Raw genomic sequence first — 27,534 nt, 5'->3', positions numbered from 1 at the left:
CTGTGCTCTCTCGTCCACCCCAGTCCCTGCCACCAAGGACCTTTTTGACCACCTTCACAACCTCAACTCCAGAGATAGGAGAGCCTACCGTAGAGTCCCCAGGTATTGATTGCTTCCTTATTGGAAGACATGTCACTTGGATTGAGAAGGTCTTTGAAGTATTCCTCCACTGGTCCGGAAGTCGTTCTCCATGGCTTCCCCGAAATCCCTCCCAGTTGTTGCCTCAGCAACCACCAAAAAGCCGCACGTTGCTGCTTGAACAAGGACGTTCTGTTGCCAGTCATCGCTGGCAAAGCCAGAGTGGTAGAGTCCAACCCCTCTCCAGAGGATTGGTTCCAGAGCCCATAACTGTGTCGAGGTGAATCTGACTATATCTTGCCGGAACTTCTCAACCTCGTACACCAGCTCAGGCTCCTTCCCCACCAGAGCGGTGATATATTAAAAATAATGTGGGGGGGTTGAACATACAGTACATTGTATTTTACTTGACGGATTTGTCGCCATCTGGTGGGCCAGAAGCGCAACTACACGTTTCATTGCGTTTTGTGTGGTATTCTACTCTTCTACTCTATTTTAAGCACCCCTTAAGTGCTTGCAGGCGCGCCTCACACTCTGAGGAAAACTATAGATCTAATAATTACTGTAATTTCTACTTGGGAATCATTTCCCTCACCAGTCGGGTTGGGTTCTCTCCAATATGGTGTCACATAAGTGTCATGTTACACAACGATACCGTCATGGGTGGAAATGGATGTAGCCATGAACATATTTTAATGACTGACTTTTTAAATTACATAGGCCTTACTGTCGATTAACATCCATAACTGCGTGTGGTTGGCATTACCTCCAAATCGTCAACACTTGTGAGGGCGAGCAGCTTTAAAGCAAGCGGAAGTTGTTCAGACGATTACGTCCTGGTAAAGGCCAGACGAGTCGATCAGATTCACTATGTCGCACTTTGTGGGTTTATCTAAATGCAATATTTATACTGCCTTTACAAAGTTAGTCGTGCTCAGTGTTATTCAGAAAACACTAATTCTACATAATATAACATTTGATATTTAATATTGTAGTTTCGTCGCGTAGCTAAATAGAAACACAGTGTTAGCAATCTTCTCAATTATGAGTGAATAACATAAGCAACATCCCATGTTAAGTAAAAACACAAACATAACGAGTGCTGCAGGAATGTTTAAAAAATGCTTGACCCAAAAATCTATTTGACATCATCGGAAAATTTAATTTGCACTCCTATGGAATCACCCCGATTCGCCTTTTTTCGACACTAGTGAAAAACACCTCGGCATTCTATCTTTTTATTCAATTTAAATAACAATACGAACAATTCTTAATCAGGTCTTGGACCGTCCATTGCAGTCCATAACAGTTGAAGTGCTTTACGTGGCAACCCAAAGGGGGGCCTCAACAGACTGAACAGCAACAAAAATAGCCAAAGGAACAGTAGGCACACTGTCTCTCAGACGCACGCACGCACGCACACACACGCACGCACGCACGCACACACACACACACACACACACAACTCAGTGGTGCACTGAACAAATTTTAAAGACATTAAAGCACCGAACATTCAAAAACAAAAAACATTGCAACAGTAAGTAACATTCCTCATCGGAGCATCAGTCAATGGTCATGTGACAGGAAGCCAACATGTTTACATGCTGGACGGGATGCTGCATATTGTGAGCATCAGTCATCCACCCAGGCAAGACACCCTCAGCCCAGCAGAGGGCACCGTGCAAACCAAAGCTAAGCTAACACACCAGAGGCCACAACGTGTTCAGGTAACTGAAACACGCATTTATATTGCTGCATTAAAATATGTGCAAATTATAACACCCACAACACATAACACCCACAAGTTGTAGGGTTTTTTTGGGGGGGTGAATTTAGGTGTGCGCTTTGGGCAAACCGAGCGCTGGCTCCACGCTGGTGGTCGTCGGTGTGGGAGGACAGAGTAGCCCACGGGAGGCTGTGTGGTCCCCGTTCAGGTTCTTGTACGTGTTCCTCCTCTGCGGCGCCCTGAGACACACTGAAGGGAAGCGAAGGCCCGCCAGGCAGCAGCCCGGGCAGGAGATGACCTCCTCCTGATCCAGAGACTGAACGCTGCCAGAGCCGAACGGCGACAGAGCGGCCATCTCACTGGACGGAGAGTGGTAGCTGTTGTTGTTGGTCACGGTGGTGGCACCGCTCCAAACCAGAGGTCCGTTCACAACCACTTTGCTGTTGTCCAAATGAGGCAAGGGAGGCAGGCGGGAGGAGATGGTTGAAGTCCAGCCATTTGAAAATGGGGGAGAGGAGGACTGGCAGGGGGTGGAGGAGTGGGAGGGAGGGGAGGAGAGCTTAGAGTATGATGAAGAGCTGTCTTGTGTATCTGGAGAGCTGGTGCAGTCCATAGGCTCCTCCTCTTTCTCTTTGTCCACTGTGAGAAGTTCAAGGGATGGTGGGAGGCCAGAATCATCCACCTGGTGAGCTCTGCCCTCGTCCCGCACATCCTTTTCACCTCCAAGCAGTCCCTCGTCTTCACAGTTCACAGCGTCACACAGCGACGTCTCCTCAGGGAGGACCATGCTCAAGGCAGTGGTCATGCGAGGGGGCGGCATACACGGCAGCGAGTGGCAGCGCCGGTGCCTTCGGGGCGGGTCGGCCTCAGGGGGGCCGCCGTGGGGGTCAGGCAGTGGTGGCAGGGTGAAGGTGAGGGAGATGACCGACTTGCTGGGAGTATCGTACAGCTTTATCTTGCCGCCTTTCAGGTCCTCTCGCTGGGAGAAGGGGTTGACACGGGCGGGAGGGGCCAGGCTGACAGATGGGGATGCGTCCGGGGTGTGGAGCATATCAGATTTGCTGCGGGAGAGGCGGGGGTCCGACGGCAGACCGAGGGACCGCCTCCTTAGGGGGCCAGCTGCTAGAGAAACCTCTGGAATGACACGGCAAAAAGCAAATGCTTTCATTATAGCAGGGGCCATTTATTTAGCTATACCACAAAGAGGACAGGGCATTAACTGGAAGCACATGATAATTGGATTGAGGAATTATTATGATTATATTTTAACTTTAATAAATTATTTGGAATGCACGAGAAAGTTTAAATGAAAACACAGCTCTCTTTAACCACTTGGAAGTTATTATCATACAGTATATTGCACAGCACAACATAACCAATGTACTGTACTAAGAATATTGCACAACAGAACCAGATTGATATCCTGCAGATAAAAGTATCTGTCAAAAATGCAAGATATCCCACCCTTTGACAAAGCAATTAGTGTAATAACTAATAATGTATCTCATTAATAATTTATTTTATTTTCAGAATGTGCCAATAAAAGATGAGTAGTAGAGCGTACTGTGGACACTCTTTATATACGGTAATAAAACAAGTGTACCTGAGAATGTAGGCTCATCTTTCTGCCGCCTCTTCTCGAGATCCACCACAATATGAGAAAAAGATGGACGCTGCTTGGCGCTCAGCTGGCAGGGAACACGGCAAACATCAACAACTCATTTATTCCTTGCGACTTGCAGTTGATTAAAGTCTTTCTTACATTACAGCAGAGGATAGCCAGGTCCAGGAAGTCTTTGGGGCAGTCTCCGACCATCTGCGTAAAAGCCTCCACATCCAGACCAAAGTCCTGCATACAAACAACAACATGATGTGGATGTCTTTGAAAGAGGTCTGACAAAAATATTGGCGTTTAGGCTCAACTGCAGTACTGCAAACAACCAGAAGTAGGCTGAGCCTGAACGCGTCGCCTACATCCATGTGGGACAACACAGAGCAGGCAGTCTAGCCCACATGTTCTCATTAGGGTCCCTGGTAAGCTGGAGCCTGTCCCTGCTGACTTCGGACAGGACACGGGGTACACCCCCAGCCAATTGCAGGGCACATACAGACTATCATTCACAATCTCGTTCTCACGTATGGACAATTTGGAATCTCTAATTAGCCTAACATGCATATTTTTGGAATGTGGAAGGAAGCCGGAGAACGCACGAGGAGAACATGCAAATTCTACACAAAGATGTTCCTACGCAGACACGAACCCGGATCTTCTGACTGCTAACCCCTCTGTAGGAAATTGCTTTGTTACAGCAGCTACGCATTTACATTTACAAATAAAAGTTGGGTATGCGCACTCCTAAGGGTACACAGATTGCCGTAGGGCAGGGGTCTCAAACTCGCGGGCCATTTGCGGCCCGCCAAGTCACATTTTGCGGCCCGCGACTTGACAGGAAAGACTACTGTAAATGCGGCCCGCAAGGTCTAAGTTAAGCCAATGATGCTCACAGGGTGAAAGCATAACCTACCACAGAACTAAGAGTGCGTCACATGGAGAAATGGGGGTCACTAAACAGAACAAACACACACACACACACACACACACACACACACACACACACGATGTCATTTTGTGTGTGTGTAACAGGTAAGTAACTACTAAGGGTGTAACGGTACACTAAATGTAATTTCCTTTCGGTTCAGTTTCTTGAAGTGGTCGGTTTGGTTCATTTTCAGTACAAAAAAGGCAGAAAAAATTACTTAAAATGATTTTATTTTTAAAAATGCAAACACTTTTTTTTTTTTTAAATAAGTAAAAGCGACCCATTAGACATTAGATTTTTTTTTTTTTTAATAAAAATATAATACTAAAATAAACTGTTGTATTTAAACAATCGTTTAAACATTGTGGCGAAATGTAATGGACAGTTCCACTTAAATCCGTCTGTTGCAAGTCAAGTCCAAACATCCATCCATTTTCTATACTGCTTACCCTCATTAGGGTCGCAGGGGTATGCTGGAGCCTATCCCAGCTGACTTCGGCGACAGGCGGGGTACACCCTGGACTGGTCGTCAGCCAATGGCAGGGCACATATAGACAAACAACCATTCACACTCACATTCATACCTATGGACAATTTAGAGTCGCCAATTAACCTAACATGCATGGTTTTGGAATGTGGGAGGAAACCGGAGAACCCGGAGAAAACCCACGAACGCACGGGGAGAACATGCAAACTCCACACAGAAATGCCCAACGAAGATTCAAACCCAGGTCTTCCCGATCTCCAGACTGTGACCGTGTGGCCAACATGCTAACCACTAGACGTGCGGACCTCAACCATCTGTCGTTCAGTGAAATACCAGACACGTGTGATAACTCGTTAGCGACCACTTTTAGGTTTTTCATAAAGTGCTGGTATAACTTTCTGGCTAAAGTGAGGACGTGATGGTATTTCGTAGCTAGGTACAAGAACTTTCTTCCTATACAGTCATGGACAAAATGATTAGACCACCCTTGTTTCTTCAGTTTATTGATCCATTTTAATGCCTGGTACAACTAAAAGGTACATTTGTTTGGACAAATATGATGATAACAAATATAGCTCATCAGAGAGCTATATCTAGCAACATCCATTGTTTTCTTGATAATAACCAAAATTGCTTACATGAATAGCTACAGCATTGTACTGCAAAAACATCTAACTGTTATGACAACTGTTTTTGTTGTCATTGTTATATTTGTTCAAACAATGGTACCTTGTAACAGGAATAAAAATGAATATGAAACTGAAGAAACTAGGGTGGTCTAATCATTTTTTCCATGACTGTACTTAAAGCCAACGCTCTCAACAACTGAATATGTACGTAATCTGGTGGCTGCTTTGGCCCGTTCAGATTTGCTTGCTAGAGGTTGTTTATATGCTGAAGTTATCCGTGTTGGCACTAAGCTGCTTTTCTTTCTTGTAGATGTAACATTCACTGGCGGATGATGCCGCTTTAGGGGCGCTAACATGTTAGACGTGTTTCCTGCAGGATACCCGATATCGTTATAGATATTATCGTTATAGTGAGCCTTGATGAGGCCCAGCCTCACCCAGACTCTACCTCCAGTGGCCCCCGGGTACACCGAGTATGAGACCCCTGCCATAGGGGGTAGGTGAATAAAAATTAAAAACGGCTTGACTACGTTAGTGCCCACCACTGAGATTTACGTAACATGCTCGAACGCCTCATGTGAACAGCCACAGCAGGTAAGTAATACAGTGCAGAAGAAAGGTGACAGCATGATGTTGCTTATTGTTGTGTGTGCGTTAGATGAACAAATAAGTTAGATGACGTGCAGCATTAAAAGCTGCAGAGACAGGCGTGTATTTTCTATTCTTCCTTTCACCTTGTGCTTGTTCACAAATGTTAATGCACAGAGGTGAGCGCTAATGTTAGCTCTGTGCTGCATGTGCTCATGGAGTATGTCATTTGGCTCAATAATAAGCCTCGTATTGAATTAATTTCCTTATTGATTTCTGCGTGTTATGTGCCTTTATTTTCATAATTACAATTATTAGAATATAATCATGTTTACGTGTAACATTAGTTGCATTGTACTGATTATTTCCATGCCTTTGCAAACCAAAGCACATCGAAAGAACATAAGCTCAGTTCACCACTTGTTATAAATAATAATGTGTTATAAATACACCTCTAAAACACTCTCCGATTTAAATGTGTGCAGTTGAAACAAAGACGTGTTTTTTTTTTTTATATATATAATGTCACAATATATCACATATTTAATAATACATCAAATATGTTTCATTGTGTAGTTTATCATTTTTAAGCGTGCAGGAGGAGGGGGGTACATGACTTCCAGTCAGATGTCTGAAGGGGTACGTGACTAAAAAGTTTGGGAGCCGCTGCCTTATACTATTTATAACCGGGTATATTTATGTTATGCTTATTAAATACAGTGGTGTGAAAACGCGTTTGTCCCTTTCCTGATTCCTTGCTTCCTGCTTAGGGTGGCCTAACCAGTTAGGCTTAGGGGGCAATCACTTTTTCCACAGTGTCATGTAGGTTGGGATTTTTTTTTCCTCCCTGAATAACAACGTTTAATTTAAAAGCTGCATTTCGTGTCCAGTTATCTGTGTTATCTATGGCTATTTAACCGTTACATTTGGAGGTGTTCGAATCTGCCATGTAAAATCACCAATGCACATTGTTTTGCATTACCTCAAATTCAAACTGCACTGTCTTTTCATTAAATGTAAGAGAAATTTCAGTTGAAACATTTGCGCAATTTTGGTCGCTGTGTCATGAAAGGGTGATTGTGGTTCCCACAGCAAGACTGGAGCACTCTGCTGTTTTTAGGAACCTACTGCAAAAAAGAACCCAACATCGAGGCTGAAAATAAATGAAAATGCTCTTATAATAAGCATAAAAAACAATGTTACGGTACCTCAGTGCGTGGCAGGATGTCAGGGTCAGCCTGTATCCTTGCGATTATTTCACACAGGATGATGCCGTACGCAAACACATCCACCTACAGAAAGAAATTTGTTGCATGTTGCATGCATCACCAACTACAACTTTGCATTTGACATACAAGTAATAACTGGTATATTAAATCTACATTGCTTGACTTGCTGTTTGCTTTACGCTCCGCCATCACACTATTTGTGGACCTTGACCGATCCCTCAATCACAAGCTCAGTCAAACAACAAGTATGTAAGCACCTTCTCATTGTACACTTCGCCCCGGAGCACCTCCGGAGCCATCCAGTAGGGGGAGCCTACCACAGCCAGAGGCTCCTGGTCTGCGTCGTCACTGCAGAGAAACAGACAAAAGATGCTGGAAGAGTACTACTAAACATTCTGAAACAATTCCCCCCTTATTTTAAACTTATTTGAACAAACCTCGTCTTTCTATTCAAAAAGAAGCATAATAATTCCTTTTAATGAACAGACAGCCTTGCTACAAAGAGTGTGCTGTGCAAATGTCTTTTTTTGTTTGGTTTTGTGGTGAGCAATTGTGCAACATAAATCGGAATAAAAGAGGAACTATGGAGTGCATGCAAGGATAAGCACGTGCGTGGACACACACACAACTGGCAGATACTTCCTCTCTGTGCTATTTCTATCAGTTAATGCAGGCTATGATACTGCAGAAAAAGTGATGGCAGAGAAGCCACGGTTTCCAGTGTCAACGGCATTTGAAGAAGTGGGGACAGGAAACGAAGGAAGAACACTTAAAGACTTTTAAAAACAAAAAGGGCAAAGTCAGTGATGAGTGACTTGCTCGGTTTGGGTGAAGAACAGGAAGCAGTCGGAAGAGGCGGACTGGAATAGTTTGACCTTATTTGGAGGGCTTTTTCCCCCCCTAAACCGCCGCCTTCCTTTCCCCTCCCACCAACTGTCCTCCCCATGCCACAAACACAAACGCAACGCTTGTGTCAGCTTGTGTCACTCCGACACAAACACGCGAGGCTGGTTGTCAATCTGCAGCTCGCACTCCACTAAAGGATACAATGGTGTTTGACTTTACTAGAAGGCAAAACAGAAAGCTTGAAATGGACGAAGTAAAAGCATTTATCTACATCAGTGGTAAGGAGATACATTTACTGTTATGTACTTAACACTGCACAGTTAGCTTGGGCGCTAGCACAACAAGTCAGCCATGGTCGCAAAGCATTATATGGACAGATTTTCTCCTTAAAAAGTAGGGATGAGACTCTAAGGGTACCTCAAGATACAATACGCGATACATGGATCATGATAACTAATACCTTGATTGGGGGGGTGTGCTTTGCCAACTATCCCTCACTCAGCTACAGACGTTTGAGTTTGAGCATGGTTTTTCTTCATCCAATAGTCTAACCTAGCATAATGTTGTCAACCTTCCTGTCTTCACCAGGAAACTACCCTTTTTTTGCCCTTCTTTCCCAGCAGGATCTTGTTTCAATATTTTCCCATATTTAAACTTTCATGAAACATTTAAAAAAAAAAAAAAAACAATCTCTCTGGATCTGCCAGAGCAGAACAGCTTCACAAGTTTACATTTTTTCTCATCAGGGAATAAAACTTTTTTCCACCTTTCAATGTCCCATGTTTGATGCTCCCTGGCAAAGTCTAAACAGGCAGTTTTGTGGCGTTGAAGGAGACGAGGTCTTTGAATTACTTTTTTGTTTTTTTAAACCCTTTTCCCGCAGATGCCGTCTGATGGTTATTGCGCTGCAGTCGGCACCAGTAAGGGTCTTAATTTGGGTGGAAGACCGCCTTGTGTCTTGATGGACAGCCAATTGGATCCTCCGGCTCAGTGCAGGTGTGACTTTTTTGGGTCTACCACTTGACTTTTTTGTTCCATAATGCTCAGGATCTTTCAAAAAATGTAGAATGACTGACTTACTGCACCCAACCTCAGCAGCAATGGCACGCTGCGAGAGGCCTTGCTTATGCAGCTCGACAATCCGACCACATTGAAAAAGAGAAAGCTTCTTAGCTTTAGCCATCAGGAGGGCATGACAGTGTGAATGCCTGACAGAAAATGAACATTTTGAGCAGATTTTGGCTTTTATAGCCTGTGGTCTTAAACTTTTGATCAGCTGATAAACAGCCTATTTAAGTTTAATTGTTGCTTTCAATAAATTACTTTTTCAAAATGCTTTTTGTCTCACTCCCCCCTTCTTGTTTTTGCATATTGTAGCTCTACTTAAAACCTCATTAAGATCCAAATGTACAAAATGCAAATTCTAGCAATTTTTCACCTGGTCTTAAGATGTGGATCAGGAGCGTACAAATGTATTCTGTAACGTGTATATGTCATCTATTATGTTGGACAAGTGCAGAGTTTAAATTCCAGCATCAAGGCTAGATTTTGGACAACACGCTTCCAATACCATCCTAAATTGGATTAATCTAATATTATTGCTTCGTCTATACCCTGGATTACTTAATACATTCTAAAAGGTTTGTTTCTATTTTTTAAGCTAAACTATTTTAATAAGTAAATTGGTACATTTTTTTGTCTGCTGATGATAAAAAAAAAAAAACTCTCGTAATTGCTCTCCAAGCTTCCTTGACATCCTTAATTCCAGTGCGGCACTGTGATTCTGCAGGACCATTTATAGTCTCAATAAAATATGCCACATAAATGCCTGCGTGCAATAAACAACATGGAGTGAAAAAGACAGAACGGGGAGAGTTTAAATATTGACACTTCTGTATTTTAACAACCGTTCCACAGAAAGGGTGTGACAGAGAGCGCGTCTCACCTGGTATGGGAGAGGTCAACAAGCAGGTGAGATATGGTAGGAAGTACTGATAAGAGGGGAGTGAAGGAATGCGAGCATGACTTATCACGGCGCAAGGCATGGATTGATGCGTCAAGGGCCTGCCCACACACACACTCACTCACTCACTCACTCACTCACTCACTCACTCACTCACTCACGCGCGCACACACACGCACCTGTAATCCGGGATTTTCTCCGCCAAGCCGAAGTCTCCCACCACAGCCGAGCAGAGGCCGCCCTCCCAGCGCACCAGGCAGTTCTGCACAGGGGGGAGGGAGGGGGTCAAAGTTCGTCACACATAACCACTTTTACTGCTGCTGTTAAATGTTTGTCCACTCTTTACGACCTTGACGTATTGAAGTTGCAATAATGCCTCTACTTTCTTTGCTCTGGAGCTCCCTTTGAGGTGTAAAGGTGTACTCAAATTTAAGAACGAGCCATTTCAACATGAAATAAACATTGTGTAACCATTTTTAGAAGTAGAAGCACATGACAGGAGCATCATGGGAAATTCCTCAGCGGCCTAAGTAGCATTACCAACAAGAGGGATTCAGGACAAGCTGGATTTATTACAAGCAGGTTTCTGTTAGTGCTATGACTGACACCATTTACAGTAAATCCTACATCATATATAGTGATCCCAGCTAGGAATGGGAATCCCAGGGTAGCTCACAATACGTGGCTCCGATAACTAGAATATCTCAATAGTGACACAAAAATGGTATATCTGCCATATCTAAGGTACCAACAGTGACACAATTTTTAAATCATTTACAAAACACATCTCATATCTCTCAAGTAGATCAACTATTAAAGAGAAGCATGACAAAAACAAATATTTAGTGTAGTGTAGTGTAGTAGTGACGTAAATACCGGTAAGAGGACGAGGATGAGGTTGAGAAGCATGACCACAATATTGTAACTATAAAAGGAGGTAAACTAAACACACGACTCTTGGTTGAACAACACATTTAGCATTTGAATTAAAACAAAACACAAAAAAAGTACATTTGTCTTACGAGGCAGTTTTCTCAGCGAGGGTGGTGGCAAGGCGAGGTTTGTCGTATTTTAGGTGAACACTTCTTACATAGTACTGCAAAGTCTTTATCCATCTTTGGCCCTTCCACATTATAAAAAGGCAAAGTGAGTCCCATATTTTGATTTCTACTATGCTTTTCACTGTAACTTCACCGCCCAAGTCTGCCATAGTGCCTCATTGCTTTTCCATTTTCTGTGACTTCAGTCCAATTTTTTTGCCACTCTCGCGAGGAGCGACTCCTGGTGACTGAAAATGGTGACTCGACTCGTTGAGGAAGAACGATGAAAGGAGTATATAGTGGCTATAGTCTAATAATTATTTTCAAAAATATCAATAACTTATTGATGTACAGTAGACGCCCCTACAACGTAAATAATCCGTTCCGAGAACCTTTATGTTATAGGGTTTTTATGTTATATGAAGCGTAAAATACATGTAAATAGCTTAATCCGTTCCAAGATCTTCCCAAACTCACCCCTTTGGCACTTCAAAATATTCAAAGACCACCAAATATGGTGGGAAAATATAAGAAAACATTAGCATAAACATAGTAAAGTAACATTCTAATATAAAATAAGGTAATAAATAAGATTACTGTAAATGAATAAAACTGAAAAACAAAAACAATCCTACCGTTCACGAGATGTCTTGATCAGGAGCACGCAAGTGGAGGCAGGAAGGAGGAGGATTAGCCTGAGTCGAAACGCGACTCTAAGAGTCATCTGGTCTCACAGACAAACGCACACGCACTACACGATAATGCTGTGTGCAAAATTTTAATTTGTAACTTAACTTAATTGTTTAAGTTAGTTTCAGGGGGACTACGAAGAGGAAGGAGGTTGAAGGGACAAGCCTGTCTCTCACACAAACTCACGTACGTGCTGTATAAGTCAGCCAATGAGATGAGAGCGGAGGCGGTGCCCTGAAAATCAGCCAATGAGAGCGTGATGCGTCAGAAGGCGTCACCAAGTGTTAGTCTGAACTTGCACCGACTTGAGGCATTAATAAAGTTGATTGGAAAAAAAAAAACAACAAAAAAAAAGACTTGCACTTATTTGACGCTTTGTTATATGGAATTTCTTCTATAATTTGAAGCAAAAACTTTACATAAATTCTTTATGTTCAGTGGAATTTATGTAAAAGGAGGTTTATGTTATGCTAGGTACTGTATATCACTATTTTGTCCCACTCAGCTTCACCTTAGAGTGCACTGGTGTGTGCCATGCACGTGCGCTCATCACCTTGGATGTGAGGTCCCTGTGGAAGATGCCTTTGGCGTGCAGGTAGCGTAGGCCGCGGGCGATGTCCAGCGCCAGGCCGAGACGTGCGCTCCATGAGAGGAAGACATCGCTGTCCAACAGCTGTTCCAAGTTGCCACCGTTGATGTACTGGACCATCAAAACACATACTCACATTTCAGCAACCATTGTATTAGAGAGACAATATGATAGAGAGTAAACTTGGATATACTTTAGTGTAGTTTAGCAGTATAGATTTATTATCCACTGAAAATCAGTCAACACATAGTCGCCTACAGTCAAGCGCGGTCATGGTAGCGCTATGGTCTGGGGATGCATGAGTGTTTCCGGCACTGGGGAACTCCGGTTCTCAGAGAAAAAACAATTCAAGTGAAAAACAAAATAATTTGGTCTACGCTACTGTCAATTAGGGGTGTCGTCTTAGAATATTCGACTACTCCATTTGGAGCAGTCTGGTTCGACAATCTCAGTCCAATCATGTGAAAATGACTATGTACATCAAGACTGCCCATGGCTACTGCTGAGCATACATGTTTACATACAATCTTTGTTGTTAGAAAAAGCCGGTTTTGACACAAATTCAGCATAATTTGTGTTAAGAACTAAAAGTGTGTTTATCTGAAGACCTATACGTTCACAAAATGGCAGCGTGTACACACACAACAAAGCCAAGCATCTTTTGCAGATTTGCAGTTTATCGTCTTGTTCAAATCGGATCGGTTTTACCATCTTATACTCGACAAGAGCTTTAGGATATTGGATTTTGCAGGGCCAAAGTTTTTATTACCGATCTTCGACTTGTCCCCGAGATCTCCAGAGTACCGGAGTTTACACATACCACCCAGCTGGGCAGAAGTGCTCAGAAGCGGCATCGAGAATACAAACAAAGGCGAGGGAGGCGTGGAGGAATACGGCTAAGCTCAGACTGAGCATTTTCCTCACTAATGTGTGGTCTTTTGTGGATAAAATGGACAAGTTATACTCCACATCACCCACAGTAAGAGACTTTTGAACTGCAACATCAGAATTTTCACTGATGACTAAACAGTGGCTGCATGATGGTCTAGTGTAGGGGTCACCAACATGGTGCCAGTGGGCACCAGGTAGCCCCCACGACCACATGAGGTGCCCGCAAGCCTGCTTTTCATTCAGGTTTTCAGTTAATAATGAAAGAAAAGTACAAAGAAATGCATTCTGAAATACAAAATGTGAGTTGTGGACACCAGCATTTTGTTCATGTTCTGGTAAAACAAGCATATTCGCTTTGTTTGGGTTTCAAATAAGCTCTGAAAATAAATGTTACAAAAATGAGTAGCTCTTGGCCATTTTCATTTTGTAAAAGTAGCTCTCACACGGAAAAACGTTGGTGACCCCTGGTCTAGTGGTTAGCATGCTGGCCACACAGTCACACAGGCAGATCTGGGTTTGAATCTCCGTTGGGCATTCCTGTGTACATTATATATGTACATTACAGCCATCTATTGTAATTTATCTTATTTATTATGGTTTGTGCAAAACTGAGACAGGAACAAGATCAAATTTAAAATCACTAAATGAATACAGAACCACCATCCACAAGTATGGGCCTGGACTTTGTTTTTCCAGGGAGGTTGAGTACCACGAATATGCACATTAGCACTCTAAGGTCAACAGCTCTTACCTTTATGCATTCCCGCATAGTATAGGTGAAAGAAAAAGGGTAAAAATACAGTCTAGTAGACTATCTGTGCTGCGAGGAGAACGCATAAGGTGCGTTCAAGGACCATCAAACAGTGGGACATTTCGCCACTCGCATTAAACGTTCAAAACCTGGGGGATTTCTGCATATTATTTTTGAATAAATTAATGTCCCGTATTTCCAAAACTTCAGTTGCTATATTTATTATTCAGCTATATGTGTACTGTGCATAAGTTATCTGTAAGACTTTAGTTTTTAGTAGGGCTGTCAACATTATTATTTTTTTGCGTATTTAACGCATATGCATCATGGCAAGCCACTGCTCTGTTATGACGACAGACAGCAGCATAGTGTATCCCCGCAGAGTCTGTCGCTCCTTTAAAACTTTATTCTGACCTGAACACATCAACAGCAGTGCAAATCAAACACCATATACAGTATGTATGTCCAACTCTAAACTAAACAAACGTCTCGAGTCCATTTGCCATTGTAAAGACAGACCGCGGGATGCATTAACGGACACTCCGGACATCACATAACCGTCTTTATAATGCGTGTATGTGTGGTCTAAATCGGGTCACCAACACGGTGCCGGTGGGTACCAGGTTCCCCCTAAGGACCACATGGCTTGCCAGCCTGTTCTAAAGACAGATCACGTAGTACCACTTATCCGCGAGTTGAATCTATTTTTTTTTGGTTGCTATTCTTCTTTAAATCACACTTACATGTAAGCTGGAAAGACAATATATATTTAAAAAAAAAAAAAAAACACGTACAAAATTTTTATAAAGACTCTTTAGTGGTACCCATTCTCTTATGTTCCTTTAAGTTAACATGTGATTAAACGTAGCTCCTAATTACGATGCAAGGTAGGCACATGAATGCAACAAGGCAACCGCAGAGCTTGGGAGTTGTTGTCGTAACACGGAATTTGTTTTTGATGTTCAACTAACAGTGTGAGACTAGAAGTGTGAGTAACCTGGTTATTTCTCATTCATTCAATGCTAGACGCCGTTTGCACCGTGATATTGTGTGTTGTATGCCTTAAGCATCCAGCCGCCGAGTTGGTCACTAACTGCTGAGCTAAATTCATTATATTGTTAGCATGCTATTTCAATGTGTTTAGTGCACTGCTGATAGCTGAGATGTTATGTTGCTGTGCATTTGTGGATATGTCTAGAGAGGGGCGGTTGCCATGTGTGACTGGCCAATCACAGAGCGTGAAAAGTGAATACATAATGAGGATTTTCCGTCATTAATGACGAGCTGTAATCGTTTCATGCTCGTATCCGGCAAAAATGTCTACAACGAGTATCCGGCTCATTCCTACTAATTATTATAAAAACTTTTATCTACGATGAATTATATTAATTATATTAACAGCGTGATCTTCACGAGGTGCCGAATTACACCCTTGGCAGGAAAGTCCAGAACAGAGGAGAGCCAGATGAAATGGATGTTGCTTCGACAAAGCAACCAACTACCAATTTCCTACAATCAAAGGAGGTGGATGTAGATAGACACCATCGATACTTGCATCTCACTGTATGGCAGAAACAACGCCAGACTAGTCATTATCGTTAAGTTCACAAAATAGTGAATTCAGAACCACACTGCTAAAACAGGGAAAGAAGATGAAAAGGTACAAACGTCGACATGAATGAGCATCTGAGAAAACGCAACGCCAACATCGCCAAGAAAGCAGGGAAAGATACAAAGTACTTGGAAGCACCAACGGCAAAATGTAGGACCAGCAAAGGGAATTGAGCTTGTTGTCAAAGATAAATTATTTGGATAAATATTAAAGATCGCGTCGCCATGACCATGTTTGGAATAAATAAAAAACAAACATAACACGAGCAATACTTTGTCACAAAGCTGAGATGCAGGCTTTTTTTTTCCAGTAAATATAAAAAAGGTCTCTGCATTTCTAAATGGGTTGGTTTCAAAAATGTAAAAGTGGCCCCCGCATCCTTTGATTTTTCTGTATGCGGCCCTCTGTGGAAAAAATTTGGACACCCCTGCTCTAAGTTGACTCACTTTCAGTGGATAGTAAATCTATCCTGCTTTACAAGCTGTGCATGTCCACTGACTACTATAAAGTTGATACAACTTTACTGCAGCAACAGCTACAGTACATTAGTAGCCTACCTCAGTGAGCGCATGAAGCTGCCCCTCATGGACACACACTCCTATAAACCTGGAAGCGATACACACAAAACCTTCAACGCAACAATTACACACAAAAAATGGAAGGAAAACATGAATTGTTTGGTTTACCTGAGGATGTTGGGGTGTGACAGTCTGTTCATGAGTTGGACCTCCCTGAGCATGTTGGCCCGATTACTGGCCAGGATGTTCATCTTCAGTGCCATCACCTGGCCCGACACACGATGCTGAACCTGGACCGCACACAAATAATGTTAGCGCGCCAACACTGGTGGTGTTTGAGAGTGGCCAGATCTGCTAAAAGGAAGTCGCTGGACACGCTTCATTTATGGATCAACATGGACTGACACAAGAGACACGGGAAGTCTCACTCTGCGATGAAGCTGGGCCCGAGGTTGCTACACAATTGCAACACCTCCTTCTCGATTAACAATACAAATGAAGTCGGTTAAAAAAAAAAAAAAAAAAAAAAAAAAAAAAAATCAAATTCCACCTATTTGTACCCATGAAGGTGAGTTTGCATGACAAGTGTTCAACCTCCAGAAAGTTCTATTTCACCACAAAGATTGTTTGCTTACTTTGGAGAAGATAAGAAGCTAACATGTTGGCGCTCATCAATGTCAACACACACACCCTACCTTGTGTTAATGGTGGGGACAGTCGAGATGTTAAGAGGAATACACATTACAAGTGAAGGCACGCTCTGCATTTTTGTACTGCATGAAAATACAGGGGTGTGAAGAAGTGTTTCCCCGCATTCTGATTTTTTTGCACGTTTGTCACACTTAAATGTTTCAGATCAAATGAATTGAAATATTAGCCAATGACAACACAAATGACCACAAAATGCAGTTTTTAAATAAAATTTATTATTAAAAAAAAAAATTAAAAAAAAAAAAAACTTACATGGCACTGTGTGAGGAAGTTATTGCCTCACTGTTAAAACATAACAGAGATTAATTGAGATCTACGAGTCTGGAAAAGGTTATAAAGCCATTTCTAAAGCTTTGGGACTCCAGTGAACCACAGTGAGAGCCATTATCCACAAATGGTGAAAACATGGAACAGTGGTGAACCTTCACAAGAGTGGCCAGCAAATCCAAATTACCCCGAGAGTGCAGTGACGACTCATCCAAGAGGTCACAAAAGACCCCACAACAACATCCGAAGAACTGCAGGCCTCGCTTGTCTCAGTAAAGGTCAGTGTTCATGACTCCATAAGAAAGACACTGAGCAAAAACGGCCTGCATGGCAGAGTTCCAAGACCAAAACCACTGCTGAACAAAAAGAACATCAAGGCTCGTCTCCATTTTGCCCAAAAACACTGTGATGATCCCCAAGACCTTTGGGAAAATACTCTGGTCTGACGAGACAAAAGTTCAACTTTTCAGAAAGTGTGTGTCCCCTTACATCTGGCGTAAAAGTAACTCGGCATTTCAGGAAAAGAACATCATACCAACAGTAAAATATGGTGGTGGTAGTGTGATGGTCTGGGGATATTTTGCTGCTTCAGGACTTGGAAGAGTTGCTGTGATAAATGGAGCCATGAATTCTGCTGTCTACCAAAAAATCCTGAAGGAGAATGTCCGGTCATCTGTTCGTGACCTCAAGCTGAAACCAACTTGGGTTCTGCAGCAGGACAATGATCCAAAACACACCAGCAAGTCCACCTCTGAATGGCTGAAGGAAAACAAAACCTGAATCCTATTGTGGTATGACCTTAAAAAAGGCGACTCATGTTGGAAAACCCTCCAATATGGAGCATTACAGCAATTCTGCAAAGATGAGTGGGGCAAAATTCATCCACAGCGCTGCAAGAGACTCATTGCAAGTTATTGCAAACGCTTGATTACAGTAGGTGGCCCAAACAGTTATTAGGTTTAGGGGGCAATCACTTTTTCCACACAGGGCCATGGAGGCTTGGAATTCCCCCCCCCCCTCCCTTAATAAAAGGTTTCATTAAAAATAAACCTGCATTGTGTGTTCAGTTGTGTTGTCATTGACTATTATTTAAATTTGTTTGATGCAAAACATGCATGTTAGGTTAATTGGTGTTGTAGGTTAATTGTCCATAGGTGTGAATGCTTGTTTGTCTATATGTGCCCTGTGATTGGCTGGCGACCAGTCCAGGGTGTACCCTGCCTCTCGCCCAAAGTCAGCTGAGATAGGCTCCAGCATACCCCCGCAACCCTAATGAGGAGAAGCGGTATAGAAAATGGATGGATGGATCTGAAACATTTCAGTGTGACAAACATGCAAAAAAAAAAAAAAAAAAAGAAATCAGGAAGGGGCAAACACTTTTTCACGCCACTGTATGTCCTTGCAAACATGATGCAGTTTGCAGCAATTATCCGAAAAGTTCAGATCTCAACATGTCCTGACCGGGGAGTCCACTTTTGGCTGTCTGCAAGCAGCTGAAAAAGCATCATTACCATTTTTGTAATGAAATGTTATTCAGAGAGAGCATGAACATTTGTGTTACGTGTAAATACAGGATGAGCACAGCAGCGTATGGCAACCTATTAGTGCTGTCACTTGCAGATGACACATGCCATGGCTTTCCTGTGTATGTTATAAATAATAACCATTAAATGGAGATGAGAAAGTAAAGCATGACAAGCATTTGTTAACACTTAAGTAAGCTCTGTTGAGAGACATTTGCCTGCAGGCCCTCAGGTATTGTTAGACTAGTCTTGGGAAAGGAAGAAAAAAAAAAACCCACCACCCAAACAAGTGCACCACTTTGAACCAAATTAAAAAAGCAACGCCTGACAGATGTGTCTTGACACGCATGCCCATTATTCTCCCACTTCACATCTCACAATTGCATACCACAAAGATGAATGGGTTCATTTGATCTGCACAGCATCACCCTTAAAGTGCATTTTATCTTAACTCATGCCAGTCTTTATATGACGCCATCAAAAGGCTAAAGCCATCTTCAAGCTAAGTAGCGACTTGACAAGGCAGCAGTAAACACGCTGACATTTGCCTGCTCATTTGCTATTCAAAAGGCCAACTTGGCTGGAGGGGGACAGACAATTATAAAATAAATAAGTCTATAGTGGATGTGTGTGTGCTACATCCAGTGGAACCTCTTAAAAATAAATAATTATATATATAAATATATATATATATTCAACAAAAATCTATTTATGAAAACATCCCTCCTTGTTAGCATTCTATTTGCTAGCCAACAAAATGGCAACAGAAAACGTAAGTTACATCACCTGTCTATGATGTCATCAGCAGTTAACTCAAAAATGTTAATGCAAAAAAACACGTTTTTATAGTTTTAGAACTACAGTTTTATATGCATAAAACAATGCTAAAATGCATAGAAATAACAAATAAAAAGGGATAAATGAACATTTACCTTTACCTTCAATGAAGACTACGGTTTCCAAAAGACAAGGTAACAGCGAGACACCAAAGAGACACCATCTTCCCGTTTTGTCATGAGTCATTTCTTGAATTCAATATTGTTTCTCACCTTCTTAATCAAAATCCTGGGAACTGCAACTTTCTTTTGGTTCATTGTGGGTTACAGTACTCAGTTGACATATACTACTGAATTCAAGAAACAACTCATGGCAAAACAGGAAGGTGGCGGTGGTCAGGACAGTCACGTCTAGAGTCACATTTTCAATGTAGGTAAAAGAAACCTTAAATGTTCATTTATCCCTTTCATTCATCATTGATATGTATTCATATGCTTTTCAAATTGTTTTCTGCATGTCAAATTATAATTGCAAAACTATAAAAACATGTTTTGTTTTAACATGTTTAGCTTTCTGGAATGGATTCATTGGATTTACATTATTTGTTATGGGAAAAACCGATTCGGTTGGCATACCTCTGGAACGAATTAATGATGCTGTATTCACTAAGAGTGAAAATAAGTATAGATGTATGCAGTGCAGTGCAACTAAAAGGATGGAGTTTGGTTACCTTGTGGTGCTGATTGGATCAACTTCTGCACCAAAACATACCGTAAATTACGGATTATAAAGACGTTACTTTTTGCCCCTCCACACCACACACACACACACGCTTTAAACCCTGCGGCTTAAACAATAATGCGGATAATTTATGGCTAAAAGAAGTACAGTTCCCATAATAGTTCGAGTGCAGATTCAGGAAGTAGTGAAGTGAACGCTAATATCACGTTTTGAAAGTCTTATGAAGTAATTGCGTTTTCATCTGACAAATCTTAAGTTTGATCAAAATGTACAATTACTACAGCTTCTGCTTGAACCACGGTGGCAGTTGAACACCGATGGGGGGAAAAAAGCATCTCACTCATCAGAGCCCACAAGCAATGCTGAGAACACAGAGTTTATGAAGGATTGCAAGGTTTATAGTGTCTTTCTGTGTAAATATCCCATATTACAACGTGGACACCTGCGGCTTCGAGGCAAGTGCAGCCTAAACATGTACAAAAAAAAAAAAATTCTTTAAATTTGGTGGGTGAGATTTATATTAAGGCGCGGTCAATAGTCCGGGAATTATGGTACATGCATGTGGCTCATAAAATACATTTTAAGCATTGAACATTAAATTGACATGAAATTTCCCACACATTTCAACAAAAATCCCTTTGCTGCAATAATTGGTATGCACCTTTAAAAGGGACAGGCAAGCACGTGTGAAATTTAAACAAGACCACCATTAAGTAAAATGACTTTGCAGGGGCACGTATTGTAAATTGTAAGTCATCATATCGGTATGACATGTATGTTAGCATTTTGACCACAACCCATAGGGGGCGACAAATGTCAAAACCCATTTGGTGTCCCTTTTTTTTTCTTCCCATGACTCCTAGTGGTCAATGTTTGGGTGGTTGCCATGGCTACCACTTCCTTTTCAACAGGAATGCTGTGCAACTTCTCACCTTGAAGACCTCAGAGAAGAACCCAGCTCCTATCTTCTCACAGCTGAAGTCGTCCAAGCGGGCCAGACTGGACACGGCGCTGCGCAGGGCTCGGTAGGAGGACGGCCTGGTCCGGTTGGCTCCGTGCACGCTGTGCATGGGTGCTTCGGCCTCCCTCTCCGGCTCCAGTTCGACCCTCTCCATCTCTGGAGGACAGACCTGCTTTAAAATCCAGCCTGGGGGGCATCTACGTGTCCCATGTTGGCTCTAGAGGCCACGAGGAATGATGTCACAGATGCAGTCAGGTTCTGGTGCAGTCCGCTCTAGCAAGGTGAGCTGCTGCTGTGTTGCATCCTGCAGGGTGAATGCACACTTTGCAGTAGGGAAGCACCCTCTTTTTGGTTCTGAATGAAAAAAGAGGAATATCACATCATCTGATATGAAAGGCAATGTGATGACTCATCAAGAACTGCAAAAAGCCTATGACATAAAAGTTTGCCCTGCACTTGGTTTTGCAGGACCTACAATGGCAGAGCACATTTGAAAGTCATGTTGGATGCAAAGTGCTCCTTCTGCAAAGAAACAACAGTGGCTGCTGGTGGTGTTATCTGCTCTCAGCTGATAGCGCCTCTCATTGTTAGCGGCCGTACTTTGCGCAAATACACGCACACGCTGTAAAATTGATCCTATCACTCTGCACTGAAGCTCCAATCCTACTTGCGGCTGCTGGTGGGAGGGATGATTAGAAGCCCCGCTGTAAGCTAGCTAGCTGCATGCTTGCCTTGCTGCACGGTCCGTCCTTCTCTCAGCTCGTCAATTATGGATGCCACAACTGAGCAGAGCTGCCTATCACGCACGTATGTGATGATGCATACGGAAATGGCTCGAAGTCATCAAAGCGACGCATGCATGTCGCTAAAGCACGAGGACGTGATGTGTACACGCACTCACCCGCAAAACGACGTCCCGGTATGTCCTCGCACTCTCTTCCGACTAATGCGGCGGCGGCGTCGTCCGCTTAGCAATCAATCATCCTCGGAGCGTCCGCACTCCTCCTCCGCGGTGGTGTCGCGTTACTTCCACACACGGCCCTGGATGTGGCGTCTTTTGGCGTGCTTTATTGGAGGCGGCGAAAGAGGGGGTGGAGCTTCTTCTCACGCCTTTCCCTTAAAAAAAATACACATAAGGGGGCGTCATGTTTATGTCAAATTAAAATATAAATGAATGTTATAAAATAGCAAGATTACCTCCGCCATAGCACTCATGTATTTATTTGCGTCGCTTCGTCAGTTTAAGTGCAACTTCCGGGGGGGGCGGACCTAGTACGCACGTGATCACGTAAAAAAAATGTCGCTTCGGTGTCACTTTTAATAAACCAATCAAAATGTGTAATTTTCAAACAAGACTATCATATTATTGTAGTTATTTTTTTCATTTTTGCGAACATAACATGAAGTATGATTAAATAAATACAGAAACATGTGCAAGGGATAAAACTTTCAGTGAGAGCGAAAAAAGCACGAAAAAACAAACAAAAAAACGAGAACAGAAGGCATCACATCACTTGGTCTTTGATGGAAATAGTTTTTACAATGTTCTCTAAAATATGGGATGTTTTCACGGCCTATTTTTCATTCTCATCTTTAGTGAGTTGCAGTATACAAAACTTATACAAGATTAAAACAAGTGAATATTTTACAGGATGTGTGAATATGGAATTTGCCTTGTTGAAACAAGGCAATTTATTCTATCAATGAGTGTATTATATGAGCGATGGGACATTCATAAACATAAGTGATTTATTGATTATTTTCCAATTTTACATAATGAGCATTTCAACAAAACCCAGCCATCCATTCATCTATTTTCCAACGCTTATCCGAGTCCGGGTCGCGGGGTCAGCAGTCTCAGTAGGGAAGGCCAGACTGCCTGGTCCCCGGCCACCGCCTCCAGCTCCACCGGGAGGACACAAAGGCTTTCTCAGGCCAGCTGTGAGACATAATCCCTCCAGTGTGTCCTAGGTCTGCCCCGGGGCCTTCTCCCGGCTGGGCATGCCCCGAGCCACCTCAACTGGCTCCTCTCGATGTGAAGGAGCAGCGGGTCTACTCTGAGCCCCTCCCGGATGAGAGTGAGTCCAGCCACCCTACAGAGGAAACTCATTCAGCCGCTTGTATCCTAAATGTCGTTCCTTCGACCCAAAGCTCATGACCATGGGTGAGGGTGGGAACATAGATCGACCGGTAAAATGAGAGCTTTGCCTTCTGGCTCAACTCTCTCTTCACCATGACGGTCCGGTACAGCGACCGCAAAATGTTCACCTTGTCCTCCTCAAGGGTCATACTTCCATAGTGAATGTCCATCCAGATGTACCAGGCCACGGGAGTTACTTACATCAAAAGTGAGATTACCCGCAGCTCACAGTTGAAGGCAACCAGTCATAATGAATTAGAGAGTCAAGCATGAGTAATCAAGTGGAAACTGCATGGTCAGCATCTGGAAGGCCAGTAGCCCCACCCAAAAATAATGTCTCGATCCAGTACGTTTTCTTCAGTTATTCCTGTAGTTGGGTGGTGGGTGTGTAAAAGACGGACAAAAAGGGCCTCCGTGTATTTTAAAATTTCTTCTCTGAAAATTATCCTATTTCCTGAGCTAGATAAAGTCCTTAAAATCCTCCTGGGGGGTTATCATTACCTAACAAGCGAATCATCTCAATGCTTTTACTGTAATTGATAAGCACATTAAGCAACATTTAATACCGTTTACTGCTTTAATACTTGCTTGCATCTTTGTGCTGAAAAGCGTCACTCTCAGCTTCATCTCTAGAACTACTACATTCTCCGCGGCTGACACTGACAGCACTGCTACTTGCTGTGTTGTGTTTGTAAAAAAAGTTGACACCTTTGGTAGTTTTGATTTTAAAAAAAGTTTGTTTTCCTCTCGCCTTCTCCTCTTCTCCGCTCCACTGGGGTAACTCGGCTTAATTTTTCTCCAAACCTGGCTAACAAGTTTGTTTCACTACAGTCTTCCTGAATCAATCTGCACATGCACAGGAACATGGAGTAGTCTGTTGCGTGAGAAGGGAGGCAGGAGCGGTTGAAATTATCATGATAGATTATGCATTTTGATTTAGTTTTAAGCATATGCATTACAGCTGAACCAGTTGTGTACTTTAAATCAAAGAAAAAAAATCAATAATCAGTTTTTATGAGATCAATTGCTTGTATTTGCCGAATGGTAAGCCCGCCCTGACGTCCACCAGGGGGCAGATACAACCCATCCAGTGAGACTCCAAACAATTAGGGGATCTGGAGTAATTCTAATTCTGAAACAGCGGGAAAAGGCATCAGAATGCCTTTCCAGAATCCTTCCAAGCTAGGGCATAACCAGAACATTGGTGGACACGTTCTACCTAAACTCTGTGTTTTCCTCGTGTGTTTATTACAGCATTTACCATCCAAGAGGTTTCTTCCAACCATGATTAAGCTTGGAGAAGCGTCCTTCATCGGTCCACCCAGGACAGAAGAACTAAAGAGCTGAAGAAGCTGGGCTGGGATTCAATCGATCACTCTTTCATTATCAGTAGGATCTATGTCAGTTATTGTTATTTTTTGAACAATCATCATGGTCAAATGATGTTCCATGTATATAAAAAAAATAGACAAAAAAGTGATGTTTTCCTTTTCCACACATTTTTTGTGGACCCTGGTCTTGTTTCTCTGTAAAATAATCCATTTGTGTGAAGAGAAGTTATGTTTGGAAGCCAATTTCCCAGAGTCCAGTGCTAGCTTGTGGAAATGAGAGAACTCCATGAGTAACTATGAACATTTCAAATCGCAACAATACACAACAACAGAAACTTAAGGCCACCGTATTTTTCAAATAGAAGGTTGGTAAAAACAAAACAAAGACTTTTGTCAGGACCCATTTGATTTTGAATATATGGTTAAGAGTTGCATCGTCTGTTTTATTTTTCTATATGAATTTAAACAGTGCAAAATTTATTGCAGATCGTGTTTTTTTTAATCAACATAATGAAATTCAAGAAATTCTGTCAGCCTTGGAGAGCATTATCCTTCCTTTCAGACAGTCGGTCACTTTTAGACATAGTAATTGTAATATTATTTATTATCTATATCTATTATATTATCTATATCTAAGAGAGTTCTTAACAGTAGTTGTACAAACTGATTGTTATTCTGTTTCATTAATGAACAGTATTTCACACTTCTATTAATTGGGCTGTGTAGAAAAGGTGGGATATTTAAAAAAAAAAATACACCTTGAATAATTTACAGTGTGTGATTAGGAATTCCTTTATCCGACTGTAGGGGTGTGGCTTTTATGGGCTAACCCATCAATCAGTGTCACTTTTTGTGAGATTTATAAATTATTACACCTGTTAAAGAAATATGTGTTTTCTTTTATGCCGCGTTGTACCTTGTTTGAGCGCAACTTCCGGGAAAGCGGCGCTGCCATTCACGTGATCACCGAAAGGACCCATCGAAGTGTGGAGGGTGCGTGGCTTTTAAGCCTAAAAATGAGTCAAACACGAGTCAGTAATGTGTTATTTTTAAGTGAAACCGTGATAAAATATCATTATTACCTCTGTAAGGGAGACCTATATCTTCATTTTTGCATAGGGTAGTGCCTTGAGGTATTTGCTTAGGTGAAACTTCCGGAAAGGGTGGAGCTACTCCTCACGTGGTCACGTAAACAAACACGATGGGTGGCTACTAGCACTTCTGGAAATGTATCAGTTTAGTATTGGAACATGATTAAATATCATTATTACCTTTGTAAAATTTATTATTTTTCCATTTGTGCAATTTTAATAGCTTTATTTGCTTTTTGCTGAATGCTCAACATCCTGTAGTTTTTGAGTTATGTTTTATGATTGTGCATTCATGATGTCTTAAAAAGGACCATTTTCCAAAAAAAGCATATACATTGCTGGAAGAGTACACATATATTATTATTAATAGTGATGATACTGTATTTGAAGTTGTTGCATTACTATAATAGAATATAATTGTGTGAATGTGAGTGTGAATGGTCAAGTATGTGCTCTGTGATTGGCTGAGGAGGAGTCCAGAGCATACCCTGCGTCTCGCCCCAAAGACAGCTGGGATAAGCTCCAGCATAGAAAATGGATGGATGGACCACATTGATATCACAAGCGTGTCATGTCTCGCCTCACAGCCAATCGTGACGAACGCATTCGTCTGCAGGTGTGTGAGCTACTGAATTATTCAGTCGTCTATTTAGCGCGTCTCTCCCGGAAAAAGAAAAAACCCTCGTGTCACAGCGTTGTTGAAGAAAATTATCTCCACACTTGCATTATTTAAGAGTTGCTCATCACCTATTCATCAAAGTGAATGTTGTGTTCCAGGATTATGCACAAGTGTGTTTGTAACAAGGGGTGGGTTGACCCTTGCTGAACTTTTAAGCTTGTCAGATGATGCAGTGCAGTTCGACATAAACTGTGCTATTAGTTCGATAAAGGTAGAAACTCTTGTATTGGATCACAAATTCAGCAGATGCCTCAAATCCAGTGATGTGCGGTGACGTTCATGGCTGGTGAGGCACTGACTCTTTTGGAGGTTGTTTTTTTATGTTAATACAGGTTGCTCATTAAGAAGATAAGAAAAAGAAGGGAATAATTCACTTTTGTTTCAAAAAATGTCTTCAGATTGTTTTCAATTACTTCTTAGTCTTAATCCCTTTTATTTACATTTTTATTAACTTGAAAACATTTCTGTTCTTACCTTTTATCTGTATATGAAGTACATGCACCCTATCATTCTCCAGGAAAGGTTCTGATAAATTGTTGCTGAAGTGTGATCACCTCCTGGTGAGTTTGGGTATATAATCCTCCATCTTGGCAGTCAAATTCATTCATTCATTCAGCTGCTGTAAAAAAACCCGAAACAAAACAAAACACTGTCTTTTCCTCTATTGAAGAAAGGCAGTGACAAGCACCTTCCAGCTCATGTATGCCCCCACCCCTTGAGGATGCAGCGGTACTGCAAGTGCCGCCATATGACATTTCTATGCATTTTGTTGTCCATTTCGCAAGAATAATAAAGTCACACTTACATTAAGGTCATTACACAGGTTGTAGAAAGTCCTTGTGTACAATAAAACTCTTGAATCTTGAATAAATTCTGACAAACAGACAAACAGAAACTGGCAGGCGTCACCATCAAACTCACTGTGCAGTGTGACGGTAAGCAGGCACTCTCGCAACTGCCTCAGGATCAGGAAATGAACAAATTCAATGAGTTTATCCAAGAAAATGTTAAAAATGATTGAACTCATACAGAAAATACATAATGTGACGACTGACTGCACGTGACTGCTCAAATCAATAGGAGCTCAACTTACAAAAAATGTATTTTACCGAGACATGTCACTGTGCATCTTCTGT

General features: G+C 42.0%; 1 protein-coding gene across 2 annotated transcripts; it reads right to left on the bottom strand.

Moving 5' to 3' along the window:
- Positions 1-1,229: 1,229 nt before the first annotated feature.
- Positions 1,230-25,756, bottom strand: tesk1b (testis associated actin remodelling kinase 1b). Of its 2 annotated transcripts, XM_054753343.1 has the most exons (13): positions 25,711-25,756; positions 25,545-25,638; positions 22,059-22,273; positions 21,129-21,511; positions 16,346-16,467; positions 16,217-16,265; positions 12,370-12,516; positions 10,266-10,348; positions 7,535-7,625; positions 7,257-7,340; positions 3,567-3,653; positions 3,408-3,492; positions 1,230-2,938 (listed from the first exon to the last, which is right to left on the bottom strand). In XM_054753343.1, the coding sequence occupies exons 4-13, from the start codon at positions 21,309-21,311 to the stop codon at positions 1,911-1,913; spliced, it is 1,959 nt and encodes a 652-aa protein (XP_054609318.1). In that variant the 5' UTR covers positions 21,312-21,511; positions 22,059-22,273; positions 25,545-25,638; positions 25,711-25,756; the 3' UTR covers positions 1,230-1,910. The 2 variants fall into 2 exon arrangements, with proteins under 2 accessions (XP_054609318.1, XP_054609319.1); XM_054753344.1 differs by lacking the exons at positions 25,545-25,638; positions 25,711-25,756 and adding an exon at positions 22,355-22,430.
- Positions 25,757-27,534: the final 1,778 nt, after the last annotated feature.

The sequence above is a fragment of the Dunckerocampus dactyliophorus genome, chromosome 15 (genome assembly GCF_027744805.1).
Source record: "Dunckerocampus dactyliophorus isolate RoL2022-P2 chromosome 15, RoL_Ddac_1.1, whole genome shotgun sequence".
NCBI lineage: Eukaryota > Metazoa > Chordata > Actinopteri > Syngnathiformes > Syngnathidae > Dunckerocampus > Dunckerocampus dactyliophorus.
The sequence above is the reverse complement of the archived record's forward strand: the minus strand, read 5'-3'. Positions and strand labels throughout refer to the sequence as shown.

Coding starts and splice junctions, on each gene's coding strand:
- tesk1b (XM_054753343.1), bottom strand. CDS start 21,311: ATGGAGAGGGTCGAACTGGAGCCGGAGAGGGAGGCCGAAGCACCCATG. Junction 16,266..16,345: donor TCACACCCCAACATCCTCAG/GTAAACCAAACA, acceptor TATCGCTTCCAG/GTTTATAGGAGTGTGTGTCC. Junction 7,341..7,534: donor GCGAAGTGTACAATGAGAAG/GTGCTTACATAC, acceptor TTCTTTCTGTAG/GTGGATGTGTTTGCGTACGG.